General features: G+C 39.6%; 1 protein-coding gene across 16 annotated transcripts in view; it reads right to left on the bottom strand.

The window, feature by feature from the left end:
- Window positions 1-14,472, bottom strand: part of STAU1 (staufen double-stranded RNA binding protein 1) — an 86,068-nt gene that overhangs the window by 21,863 nt on the left and 49,733 nt on the right. For 7 of the 16 annotated variants that reach the window (XM_061210280.1, XM_061210294.1, XM_061210279.1 and 4 more), the window contains 3 exons: window positions 13,821-14,025; window positions 11,653-11,791; window positions 10,079-10,244 (listed from right to left, as the gene is read on the bottom strand). In XM_061210280.1, coding sequence (XP_061066263.1) covers window positions 10,079-10,244; window positions 11,653-11,791; window positions 13,821-14,025 — 510 coding nt within the window. The remainder of the gene's footprint in view (window positions 1-10,078; window positions 10,245-11,652; window positions 11,792-13,820; window positions 14,026-14,472) is intronic. The other 9 variants (XM_061210289.1, XM_061210286.1, XM_061210287.1 and 6 more) reach the window with 2 other exon arrangements.

Below are 14,472 nucleotides of genomic sequence, written 5' to 3'. Positions count from 1 at the left end.
GCCACGTGTCTCATACTTAACTGCTGCTGGCAAAAATGCAAGGTGCAAACTAATAAAGAACCTTGAACAAAAGCTGACTCCAGCTTTGTAACAAAGTTCATTTACAGTCCTCCACAGGCTGGGACTACAGAAGGGCAGAGATCTTCTCTGTGCACACGGACCACATGGAGTCTATACTGTGTGGCAGTGATAATACAAGAAATGAGATAAGCTCAGTAATAGCAAAGTGACCCCAAAACATGGCAAGACAGCTGTGTTTTTCTTATTATTGGGATTCTTTTGTCATAGAATTTGTAAAATCCTATTTCCAAGATCAGAACTATATGACAGGAACCCATGGCTGAAATCACTGACTAGGCAAGATGTAGCACCATCCAGGATTTGATTTGTTGTGCATTTCCTTAGGTTTATCAGGTAGATCCTAACCCTAACACAGGATCCATATTTCAAGCTATAATTAAAAGAAAGAAAACTCTAAATTAAAAAAATTAATATAATTAAGAATATAATCCTGTACAAGTAAATTTAACCAGACACTGTAATTCTTTCTCTCCTTCCATGATGATGATGTTTTCTTTCCAATCTGGTTTCACTTCACTCACTACCTGGTCAAAACTGTTTGCATAGCAACTTCTGGTGATTAATTAAGCCAAACACACTTTTATGCTTGTTGTTTAAATCATAAGGAGAAAGAGGGCCTGCCTTTTTATGAGTGAGTCCTTAAAGCCAGAAATCTTCAAGCAAGGTGTCTTAGAAGGCTAGAGTTCCAAAGAGGTTTGGTTTGAAATTTATTTTTTAAATAGGTTTAAACAAGAACAACAAAAAAAATACTGTATTTTAAAAAGTAAGCATGTTCATCAAAAGTGCTGGGAAAACCAGATACCACACACACAAAAAATGAAGTTGGACTCTTACCTCATACCACATACACAAATTAACTCAAAATGGATCAAAGACCTAAGCATAAGGGCTAAGAGTATAAAGCTTTTAGAAGAAAATACAGGGGAAAAGCTTCATGACACTGGATTTGGGAATGATTTCTTGGATATGACACCAAAAGCACAGGCAACAAAAGAAAACCAATAGGACTTCCCTGGTGGCACAGTGGTTAAGAATCTGCCTGCCAATGCAGGGGACACGGGTTCGAGCCCTGGTCCGGGAAGATCCCACATGCCGCGGAGCAACAAAGCCCGTGCGCCACAACTACTGAGCCTGCGCTCTAGAGCCCACGTGCCTAGAGCCCATGCTCTGCAACGAGAGAAGCCACCGCAATGAGAAGGCCGTGCACCGCAATGAAGAGCAGCCCCCGCTCGCCGCAACTAGAGAAAGCTCGCACGCAGCAACGAAGACCAAACACAGCCAACAAATAAATTAATTAATTAATTTTAAGAAAAGAAAACCAACAGATAAATTGGACTCAAAATTTAAAACTTTAGTACAAAAAGAAACCAAAAAAAACTTCAGTACATTGAAGGACACAATTAAGAGAGCAAAGACAACCCACAGAATGGAAGAAAATATTTGCAAATCATGTATCTGATAAAGAATTAATGTCCAGAATATATAAAGAACTACAACAACAAACAATGCAATTCAAAAATGGAGAAAGAATCTGAATAGACATTTCTCCAAAGAAGATATACAAATGCTCAACATCACTAATCATAGAGAAATGCAAATCAAAACTACAATGGGATACCACTTCACACCCATAAGGACAGCCACAGACAATAGCAAGCATTGTCAAGAATGTGCAGAAATTGGAATCTTTGTACACTGCTGGTGAGAATGTAAAATGGTATAACCTCTGTAGAGAACAGTATGGTGGTTCCTCAAAAAGTTAAACATAGAATTACAATATGATCCAGCAACTTCACTGCTAAATATATACTCAGTAGGGACAGAAAATTGTACCTCAGTGTTCATAACAGCATTATTCACAATAGCCAAAAGATGATAACCACCCAAACATCCATCAACAGATGAAAGGATAAACAAAATGTGGAATACTGATACAATGGAATATTACTCAGTCTTAAAAAGGAATGGGGAAAAAAAAAAGGAATGGAATTGTGAAACAAGCTACAACATGGATGAACCTCGAAAACATTATGATACATGAAATAAGCCAGACACAAAAGACAAATATTCACTTATACAAGGTATCCAGAACAGGCAAGTGCAGAGACAGAAGCAGGACAGAGGTTTACAGGGGATGATGACAGGGGGAAGGTGGAGTTTTGTTTAATGTGTACAAGAGTTTCTGTGTGAGATGATGAAAACGTTTTGAAAATGGACAGTGGTGATAGTTACACAACATTGAGAATATATTTGATGTCATAAGACTATACACTTTAAAAATGGTTAAAATGGCATCCTTTATATTATCTATATATTTTATCTTAATTTTTTGAAAAGCAACAAAGAAAAGTATGTGTTTCATACCGAACAGTAACACACTAGAGATCATCAACACATTAACTTGTGCTAACAGGTTAACTCATTTTTGTACACAAACAAGTTTTCTGACAGCTGTTTATTTGAAGGGTATCCACAGATTTTTTAAAATAAATGAGTTATTTTAAAAAATGGTCCACTCTCATGATAAATAACTGTGTCAATGAGAATGTTTTCCTTAGGTGCAACAAGAACCAAATTTGGAAATAAACCAGGTGCTGAGGATGATAATACTTCAATTGCCATGCATGTACCCCAATTTTCATTTTTTTGTTCACTATATCAGCTCAATTCCTTTTAACTTTTATTTTTAGTTATGACCTATTTCAAACATACAGAAAAGTACAGATAAAAATGTAACAGGCAATTGTGCTGGATTTAACAAATGCCAACACTAGACACTATTGACATCAATTGTTTTTTTGCTTTTATAAGGAAAACAATGAGTGAAGCCCTTCTCACTCTTCTTCCCATAGAAGAGTTAACTGCTATTCTAAAATGGGACTGGATCTTTCCCAGCCATGTGGCTTTTTTTTTTCAAATGGACCAAAACAATATATAGTATAATTTCGTGTTGTGAAAATTCACATAAATCATTCTCATTGATTGCCGTTTATAAATATTCTAAAGTTCAAACTTATAAGTTTTACTAATGAAATGTTATTTTTCTATTTTGCATATTGAGGTTCCACATAAGTCTGATAAAAAACAATGGTCTACTACTAAATTTTAAACTCTCAGCCAGTAGTTCTCAACCATAGCAGCATTAGAATCACTTGGGAGCTTTACAAATACAGATGCCAGAGCCCTGCTCCAGATAAGTGAACTCAAATTTTTGCAGATAGGGCCTGAATATTTTTTTTTTTTGGCTGCGTTGGGTCTTCGTTGCTGCGCACGGGCTTTCTCTAGTTGTGGCGAGCGGGGGCTACTCTTCGTTGCGGTGCGCGGGCTTCTCATTGCGGTGGCTTGTCTTGTTGCAGAGCACGGGCTCTAGGCACGCAGGCTTCAGTAGTTGTGGCTCGCAGGCTCTAGAACGCAGGCTCAATAGTTGTGGCACACGGGCTTATTTGCTCTACAGCATGTGGGATCTTCCTGGACCAGGGTTTGAACCCGTGTCCCCTGCATTGGATTCTTAACCACTGCGCCACCAGGGAAGTCCCAGGATATCTGTTTTATATATAGTATTTGATTTTTTTTTAAGTCCCCAGGTGATTTTACTAGCAAACAGAGTTGAGATTCACTGCTCGAAGGTATTGCTTCTAAAGGAATTGCAAAAGGGACAAAGCAGCCAGTAAAATAAAAATGCAAAACAGGAAACAAAGATATACATTTATCTGGACATGAGATTATATTGCTCTTTTACATAAATAATTTTAATATTATCTGGACTGAACAAAATGTTGCAATGGGGGAAGCAGCAAATGACTCAAAACAAATCCACAAATACCATTCCCAGTGAGATGAGGAAAGTGTAGCGGGCCCTCAGTCTTACCTTCATGAAGTGGGAATTACTGTTAACATCAATCCCATAGTGTATGGTTCAGCAATAAAATCTAGGCAACATTAAGAAAAGAAAAAAACACTCTGAACCATGCTTAACCCTCAATATGCCAGGGAAAAATAGTCATCACCATTTACCATCTGGCTCCAACGGGCCCTCTTTATTTTTCTATATTTAAAGACATTTTACAAATAACATACAGAATAAAAGGACAACAAAAATCATTTCATTAGAGACTTTAATAAAAAATTAAAATAACAAACCTAAGTTTTTATTCCAGGTTTGTAGTCAGGAAGGAAGGTACATATACCCAAAATGGGCAAGGTCATTAAATGCAACTAACTGCTCACCAGCTGTCACGCCTGAACTTTGAGCACAGCCCACAGTAATGATGCCAGATTTCAAATCCACCTCCAATGGGTTCTAGCTTATCATGATTCTGATTCTTCTTGTACTGGTATTGTCAAAACACATTACTTTTGAAACTGACTCATAGCTTTGTTGAAGGGAGAAAAGCCATCTTCTTTGCTCCATAACTACTGGGTTGGCCAAACAGTTTGTTCGGTTTTAAGTAAAAATAAAGACACATTTTTCATTTTCACGAAGAACATTATTGAACGGATTCACTAACCGAACGAACTTTTTGGCCAACCCAATACAAAATGCTTTCATTTCTAGATTTATAAACACCAAAAGAAGGATCTAATGATTTTTTTTCATTGTTGTATCACCAATTTCCTTCTAATACATACACCTCTTTCTACATGTATCCAGTTATTTTGTGGACATTAAGTGGTGAGAAAACTCTGGTGGCCAAACATCATATAAGATGAGAGAATGTTGCCACACAAATTTTTTAGAAAAACAAAACAGGATGGTCCAGTTCCTGTTGCAAAATATTGTGCAGCGAAGTCCTTCCTGTTGAATGACTGACCAGAAGAGAATGCACATTTCTTTTTCATACACCACAGAAATACACAGTTCACTTGCCGACTCTTCAAATCTGGGAAAACTTATCTAAGGTATCATCTGAAGACTCCCAGTCTGAGTCACGTCAACACTCAATCTCACCACCACCATTAGAGTCTAGAATGCTGCTGTTTGTCTCTCTGCATTCATCTTCTGATTTGTCTAATAATGAAAGTGTCTTCCTCCATCAATTTTCTTCTCTTTGCCAGTATGGATGGAAAAAGAAAAATTCTTAATTCTCTCCTGGGTTCAACAAAAGCTAAAAGTAGAGTAAAAAGATGGTGTCTCCAGTCTTCTTTTGTATCTTCTTGAAAGATAATGTGATACATTAGGCAATGCAATAAGAGCATTAAAGGATGATGCAATAATGACAATTATTTCACTACTGTATCATCCACCCAGGGATTTCATCATTCTTCCACTTTCTTATTATTTTAGTCTTGTTTATTGCATATTTGGGAAAATATGATGAAGAGTGCTGAAATGATATGTAGGAGGGCAGCAGCAAAATGTTTCAAAGCATAGGAAAATTAAGATTCCATAATGTAAAGATTTATAAAAGGATCCAAAGGACCCACATGATCATTTTAAGACAGAAATCATTATTCTACTTTCAAAAATAAGTATGTTTTTTCTCTTTGTTCTTTTTAAAACCTCTAGAAAAAGAATAGAAGTCATGCAGTATCAATTCTTACAGAGCTAGAGAAAGCTCAAAAATGAAAATTGGGTCCCATGGACCCTGATAGTATAATGAAGATGAAGGTCTCCAATTTTAGTTTTAGTCCTACTTAAACATGTCCCTGACTCAAGTGAAGATAAGAACTCAAGACCAGGAAGAACTGCATTTATTTATTTTTTCAGAAGTAGTATTTAAAAAAAGAAAACTTCAAACAATACAATTTAAAAAAAGTCTGTCCTCTACCACTACCACCAAGAGAAAACTACTTTTAAAGTTTGCTATAACCTTCAAGATAGAAACTATGCACATGCAAATATATACAGATACATACACACACAGTTGGTGCTTTTGATTACTTAACACAATCACACTATACACGTAGTAACAGCTCTGGATCATGATTCCCCCCCCATTCAATACATTATGGGCCTCCTTTCACATCCACGCAAACAGATCTACCACACTCTGATACTCCTGGGATAAATGTATTCATTTATTTAACCATTTCCCTACTAATGGACATATTAGGCTAGCTCCTGTTTTTCTCTATTACAGATACTGTAGTTATGACCATCTTACTCCTAACACCTCAACACTGAATAAGTCATCCTTTATTAGCACAAGCCATGGACAGGACAGGAACAGAACAGAATAGAATAGAATAGAGGTGCTTTCCCAACTCAGGACCTCTGCTCAAGCTGCTCCCTCTGCTGGGAATGTACTTCCCCTGCTCTTCTGCTCATCTCCAGTCTGAGCTTAAATGACTCTTCCTCAATGCACCATCAGTACTCCTACCTAAACAAGACATTTTATGCTCTCATGATACTTGCTACTTCCATCCTAGCACTGCACTTTTTGATGATATTCCACTCAACCAAGCTCCACATGGGGAGGGGCAGTGCTGCTGTTTACCTTTAGGGCCAGCCGAGCACAGTGCCTGTCATCAACGGACCAGACCACACCTGTCTTAGACAGAAACCGCCAGCTTTATTGGCTATGTTTTAGAGAAGGTGAATTGATCCACCACACGATCACATGAGCTAAAAATTTTCAATAGCAAAATGGACAATTTGTTTAAAATGATAATTTCCAGTGCTGGCAGGCTGTGGGCAAACAGGCTGCTCAGGCCCTGTTGGCAGAGGCCTAAAATGGTACCATCTTCCTGGTGGGGAACTTGGCCATATACGTTACCATGCAATTCCACTTCTAGGACTGTGGCTCATAAAAATAATCACGGACATACACAAAGATTTAACTACAACAATGTTCTTCACTACCTATTTTTATAACAGGAAAAACTGCAAACAACCTAAAAACCAAGCCTCTGTTGTTGAAAAAATAAACTGGTATGCTCACACAATGGAACACTGTGCAGCCATTAACAAGTGCTTAATGGATATCCCTGGCGGTCCAGTGGTTGAGACTCTGCACTTCCAGTGCAAGGGGTGTGGGTTCGAACCCTGGTCGGGGAACTAAGATCCCACATGCTGTGCAGTGTGGCCAAAAAAAAAAAAGTGCTTAGAACCATGCTGAATTTGAGTCCTCCGTGGAATTATAAGTAAATGGCATGACAACATATTCATAATGAGCACTTCAGTGAAAAAAAGGTGGTTACTGTACAATATCATCCCATTTTTGTGAAACAGGTGCATGTACTTACTTATATGTACACTGACATCCACAAAAATGTTTACAGTGACGATCTACAAGTGGTACATTTATACAGCATTTCTTTTTCTTTTTTCTTTTTTTTGAGTTTAAAAATTTTTATAGTTCACAGGCATTACTTATAAGAAAAAAAATTAAAGCTGTCTTTTAAAAATGTCTTTCTCCCCTGCTGCCCACCCTCCAGGGGGCCTGGTAGACCAGGGGCAGCTCATTTACGTGGGAAGCCAAGTGTTTCACTTATTAACTCAAAGAAAAGGTCATATCCTAGTTAATGATCCTCATTTCTGAAGTCTCTACTTCAAACCATACAGAATTAGAAAAGGGGCAAAGAAGAGGAAACAAGGGGCACAAGTGATGATCATGACTCCCAGCCAAGCTGCTTACAGAACGTCAGATGAGCCGAGGAGAGGGTGTCCACTACAGCCCCTGACCTCAAGACCTGAGCCAACCAACTGCTCCGTGAGTCACTCTGAGACACTGACGGGCACTTTCCCTTTGCAGCAATATGGTGAGTACATACTTCCAAGGAGGATTCCAAGGGGGAAAACTGCGTGGGAAGCACTGAAAATACTTAGCACCTGGGATTCCCAAACCCTGACTGTGCTTTAGAGGTACTCTAACAGCATGTTAACAAAGAAAAAAAAGCGGGACTTCCCTGGTGGTCCAGTGGTTAAGACTCCATGCTCCCACTGCAGGCAGCGTGGGTTCGATCCCTGGTCAGGGCGCTAAGATCCCACATGCCGCGCGGCACAGCCAGAAAAAAAAAAAAGGAAAAAAAGAAAAAGCCAGACTCCTGGCTAGACCCACTGCATTAGAATCTAGATTCATGTGGGTTAGGCCAAGGAAATTTTTTATTTTATTTTATTTTTTTTTAACTTCTCAAGTGATTCTGAAGCAGACAACCCACATACCACTGTTCAGCGATCGTTTAACAACTGCTGGCTAGAAGGAACCAAGAAATACCTACTCCATCTGACTCCAATTACATTAGCACCAAAGTCAACTCAAAAAATGAAGCCTCCATAAATAACTCAGATTTCACTACCTTTGGTGTTTTTAACAAATCTCACCACTGAGGACATCATCCTTTCACCTCACTAAATTCTCCTCTGCTAAGTTATAGTCCATTCTCCTTTACTTGGTCCTCAGTGGACCCAGGAAACAGATCATCTCTGTTAAAACGCGTGATGACACTCAAGATGGAAATGCACTGCAACAAAAGAAAAACAAAACCTTCCTGCACGGCAGCCGTGAAGCCACAGAGCACCACCGTGAGCTGGGTCACCCTGGGGGACAGCTGGACACAATGGACCTCAGCAAGCACCCTGCCAAGGATCCCTTCAACTTCATACCTATCGTCACCCATTTAGCCCAATGTTCTGTGCAAGATCTTCTTATTCTTTGAGGACTTGTTTCTTGAGGAAGAAGAGTCAAATGCTTCCCAGGGATGTATTCAGGAGGCATTTCATACTATGATTAAACAGAATCATGAAATCTCAATGTTTTCTAACTCAGTGGGTTTCTCCTGGAACTCTGGACCCTCAATGGCATGGAATCACTGATTTTCTAAGACCCATATTCCTATTTAGTCACAAAGAGTTCAAATCCTTTACCTATTGTGATAATTTTAAAACACAGCCCCCAAGGGAATTCCCTGGCAGCCCAGTGATTAGGGCTCCACACTCTCACTGCCGAGGGCCTGGGTTCAATCCCTGGTTGGGGAACTAAAATCTCACAAGCCGCGTGGTGTGGCCAAAAAATAAAAAATAAAACAGTCCCCAAATTCTTTGATACTCCTCTCATCCAGAAGTGGGGTTCTCAGCATTGTGAACGCACTAAAAGTCACTGAATTATACACTTAAAATGGTTAAAATTGTGAAATTATGTTATGTGAATTTTACCTCAGTACAAAAAAAAAGTGAGATTCTGTATCTCCTCTGTTTGAATCTGGGCTCTGTGCCTGCTTGACCTACAGAATATGGCAGGAGTGACGCTGTGCTGACTTCTGGGCCTAGGTCCTAAGAAACTGGCAGCTGCTTCCATTTCCTGTCTTCTAGAATGCTCACCTTTGGAACCTAGCCACCACACTGTGAGGATGTGTAAACAATCTCTGCATAGGTTAACCAGGAGAGGAACTGAGGTCCCCGGACCAAAGCCCCCTCTCAGTTCCCAGGCGACAGCCAGCAACAACTCAGCAGCCACGTGAAGGAGCCATCTTGACAGAGATCCTCCAGCCCCTGCAGAGCTGCCTCAGCCCAAGCTAAGTGTAGCAGAGACAAGCTCCCCATGCCAAGCCCTGCCTGAACTGCAGGCTTGTGAGCAAAATAAAGGCCTGTAGGTGTGTAAGCCACTAATTTTTGTGATAGTGTGTTAAGCAGCAATGGGTAACTGGCACTTCAAGATAATAAAGAAAGAAAGACTGGTCAAAATGGCTTTAGAAAATCCTCTAACCTGGTACCATAAAACACAGACCCTGACAAGCATGATCTTCAGCACCAAAGAATTCAGCCATGCGTGTTCTTCACAACTCAAGTGAGTCCACAATCTTTCGAACATGTTCACTCAAAACTATGCCATTGAGCACAAAAGAAGACACCTGACTTTCTTGCTAAGACATTTTTTTTAAGGGGGAAGAAAGGCAAGAAAGCTACAGGGTATAAAAACTTGTAAGCTATCAAATAACAGACATTATGGACAACTCTCTATACATCCTCTTAGAGAAAGCAACTTGAGATGGTGTCTTCCCTACCACCTTCCTGCTACACCCAAAGCGTCAAGGAGCCCCAGCTCTGCTCTCTCCTCACCTCCAGCCTCTCGAGTGGGGGCTCGTTCTGCAGGGTCCTCAAAGCTTTTGCAGCAGCATCGTGTTTCGCAGCCTGTCTCGTCTTTCCTTTCCCGTTAAATTGCTGTCCTCCCACAGAAAGTTCAACTTGATAAAGTAAAGGTGGCACTGGAAATGGGTAGAAGTACCTAAAAATAGAGGGGGGTAAGGAAAATTAGTCTCAGGTAAGTCACCATACGTTCTCTGACAAATTCCAGGTATTTCCTTCATCACAGGTCCTGATCACATCAGCGTTCGCGCGCCAATAATGACTCCTCATTAGTACATCCAGAGATTTCCCATGTTTATGCTGCATTAGAATTGCCACACGGTATGAGCAAATACTGTTTATGTTCCACAAAATACACTGCCTTACAAATTATATGAGTTCAATTTATAAAGCTAACCCATATTTACAAAATCTAAAATAGGTTAGCCTTTGGCTGAGACAGAAAACTTAACTTGCTCTACTTTCTCGTACCTGAGATTCACGCTTCCGTGTCTCCAGAAAAGGATGGAAATTTTTTAACAGACGTCTTCTAGAAAGGACCCTCATTTCTGGAAATCCCAATATCCTATAGCCTGGCAGAGGCTGGTTTCTATTTTTAAAATGGCTTTGGCCTCCACCTCCCTCCTACCCCAAAGTAGGGCAGGGAAATGAAGACCTCCAGTTTGATCATCAATCTATCCACTAGTGTCTTATGACCACAAGCAGAAGGTTTTCAACGCATGGCATTTTCAGGTTTCAATTAATATTTTACTGCATCTGTATACCAAGGCTATTTACAAACACATATGTAAGTTCAACAAAAAGTACCCAATAAACAATAATCAGGAAATCTGTGAACGCTGAGAATTGTGGTGTTGCAGGAATCATGTTCAAATATGACACAGTTTGGGACTTCCCTGGTGGCGCAGTGGTTAAGAATCCGCCTGCCAATGCAGGGGACACGGGTTCGAGCCCTGGTCCGGGAAGATCCCACATGCCACGGAGCAACTAAGTCCGTGCGCCACAACTACTGAGCCTGCCCTCTAGAGCCCACGCGCCACAACTACTGAAGCCCACATGCCCTAGAGCCCGTGCTCCGTGACAAGAGAAGCCACTGCAATGAGAAGCCCGCGCACCGCAACGAAGAGTAGCCCCCGCTCGCCGCAACTAGAGAAAGCCCGCGCATAGCAACGAAGACCCAACACAGCCAAAAAAAAATTAATAAATCTTTTAAAAAATAAAATAAAATCATTAGGCCATCTTTGTTTAAAAAATAAAAATATGACTCAGTTGCACAAAGCAGTTAGAATGGTGACAGCTTTAACCAGAGAGCTTGGGGCACGAGCCGTACTGCTCATGAGGAATGTGCTCAGGCCCTTTCCAATGACAGGAGTTAAAAGAGCATCAAGATACAGTTCCAATGACACCAAGACAATTAAGACTGACTTTAGCATTTGGCAGGCCAAAGAGGACCAAACCATTATGCGCTCTACAACTAAAGATCTTATTATTCTATGTAAAAGATCAAATATATCTTCACCTGTATTGAAAACAAAACAAACACATACCTTGGGGGATAAGCACCTCCTCTCATGTTGTAGTTATAGGTGGACTGCATCCGAGAGTAAGGGTCGACAGGCTTATACATTGGTTTTTTTCCAAGTTTCATGCACAGTGCATTTAGCTCTACAGTAGGGGTTATGCTTTCTGCAACACAGAATCAACACAAAGAATTGTTTTTTTCTGATATGAGAATGACACTCACTAAAATCAAAAAGAATAGCATGCTTTCTACTAACTGGATTCATGATGTATTTCAGGAAAAGATCTAAGTACTTCACTGCTAGGCATCAGGTCAGGAAATCCAAGAATCTGCTGTGATTTCTAGGTATTAATACACAGTCAGCAGCACAAAATATACTGCAACGGCTGTTAGTGGAGCATCAGTGTAACACAAGATGTTAGCAGTGAAAGCCAGTTGTCAGAAATAAGTTCCAATACACATCAAATTCCATGATTAAAAAATCCCATAGGACCATCCAAATCATTTCATTGTTTGGGAATACTCAACCAACATAACTTTGGTTGTACTGACTGACTGGCTTACACTTAGAAGAATGTTTGTACACACTATTTCATAGAACAATGCATTTATTCAGTACTAACTGGAGGCAAAGTACTGTGCTAAGCTTGAACACAATTCTTGCCCCAGAGGAGTTCAAAGAACACAAAACACACTCAAAGAACTACAATACAACATTATGTGTGCTATAAGGAAAGGTGCAGTATCACGGAGGAGGAAACAAGTAAATTCTATCTGGAGAAGTCAGATGAGACCCACAATATATTTAGATGTTTCCATTCTTAATTTTTTTTGGGGGGGTGCCGCACCTCACAGCACGTGGAACTTCCCTGATCAGGGATTGAACCTGCGCCCTCAGCAGTGGAAGCACGGAGTCTTAACCACTGGACCACCAGGGAAGCACTGGATGTTTCATTCTTGATACTTATAATGGGATCTGACTTGTGGTAATACTTGTTAGAAAAATGAGTTCTGTTGCCGTATACAACAGGAGCAAGTATATCTTGGGTTATCTCAGAAATAGCAACTTTAGAAAATACTCATTATTCATCTTCCTTTTTTTCCCCTCTCATTTCATCCAATTCATAAACCTTTAAAAATCATTTAAAAAGAAAACCAGCCTGGAAAGATTAGTGTAGATGCACAATCACATTTGAAAACAACACTTTAATATCAAACACAGAACAACACTAGCAATGGCAAAGTTCGATTTAAATGCACACAAAAATCCACTTTAAAATGCCTCTTTAGGATGTATGTAGAGGAAAATAAAAATGACTCGATTCTGTACCATAACTGGTTTGACTAAATTTAGTGCATAAATCAAATTTGTAAGAATATCTTTGAGTTTGCAAAGTCAGAGGGTCACAAGAATAACCAACCTCTCTCTAGCTAACATCAGAATTGTATTTTTTACACAATTCAAATAGTTGCATTTTAAGTAAGAGCAGTTCTGACCCATAAAATTTATCTGCAGTAGAGAATAAATTTAAAGAAAGAATACCACAAAGCAATCAAAAGCAACAAGAAAGGTGTGACCGAGATCTTTTGAGATCTTCCCAGATCATTCCCGAGTGCAAAGGGCCTGGGATGACTTCATGTACTGGAGGGGTAACTCTCCTAAAACAGCCACTTCTACCTACAGCCTCCAGGTCAGTGGTTCCCAAGCTCTCGCCAGACACTCCTCTTTATCAGTATTCTCCCCAGTTGGGCCCCTGCTTGAAGAGGTATTACCTACTGATTTGTATTTAAGAAACAAATATTTAAAATATTTTCTCATTCTTGTTAATGATCAGGAAACATAAAACTGATAATCAGGGGTATGATCAACATGTTATAATCAATATGACCACACGGAGTTGAAGTGATTTTAGCTAAAACCCACATTCTTGGCATGTGTACAACCTTATCAAAAGAAAACATGTATTTCATTAGGCTTTTCTAAAAATCTCGGAAATCATCTGGCGACATCCCTCACCTCCCACGGCCACCTCTCCAGACCAGCAGTAGAGGGACTGGAGCCTGGGAACCACTGCTTTAGAGTAAGGCTAAGACCTGAAAAGGTTAAGCATTTGCCACTGGTAGTGCAGACTCTGTGCTTTCAAAACCAACAAGTTAGTTAAGAAAGAATTCATATACATACTAAACGGATACCTCTAGACACACTTTTGAAAGGAACCTGTCTTGGCCCACGCATAATACCTGGATTCCTTCCTTCGCTACGAAAAGGGCGGACTATAGGTTTAGGAAATTTTGTTCCTTCCAAAGCTTTGGCAGCAGCTGTGTGTTGGGCTTTTTTAATACTAGTTCCTTCAGCTTCCCAGTGCTGATCTCCAAGTGTTAGCTGTACTGTAAACACCTACAAATGAAAATTGTGAGCTCTCAATTCATGAAACCTGATGTTGACTATAATATGTCACTTGGTCCTTGAACATAATTTATGGTCATGGTTTAAAAGGCCTGGTCATTATCTTGATAATTTATCCCTTCATCCCCTTTTTCGTTGTTTTTATAAACACAAAAAGATACACATATCATTGACTTGTACTGCATAGCACTCCATGAAAAAACTATGCTTTGAAAGATGGGGCTAAGTACAGAGATTAAAAAATGTTCTCTTATATATTAAAATATTAAATGCTGATGATTTGGAAGCCATCCAAATAGAAAATTGTCTTCCCATTATTTCTCATGGAAGAAACTTAGCAAACTTGATTTAGACACACAGTAGTACCTCATACAAATGAAAACAATATTTGTTTTGATGTTGTAATTTGTTTGTGGACGCTTGTCTGAAAACACAACC

The sequence above is a fragment of the Eubalaena glacialis genome, chromosome 13, assembly GCF_028564815.1.
Source record: "Eubalaena glacialis isolate mEubGla1 chromosome 13, mEubGla1.1.hap2.+ XY, whole genome shotgun sequence".
NCBI lineage: Eukaryota > Metazoa > Chordata > Mammalia > Artiodactyla > Balaenidae > Eubalaena > Eubalaena glacialis.
This window is presented reverse-complemented; position numbering and strand designations above follow the sequence as displayed.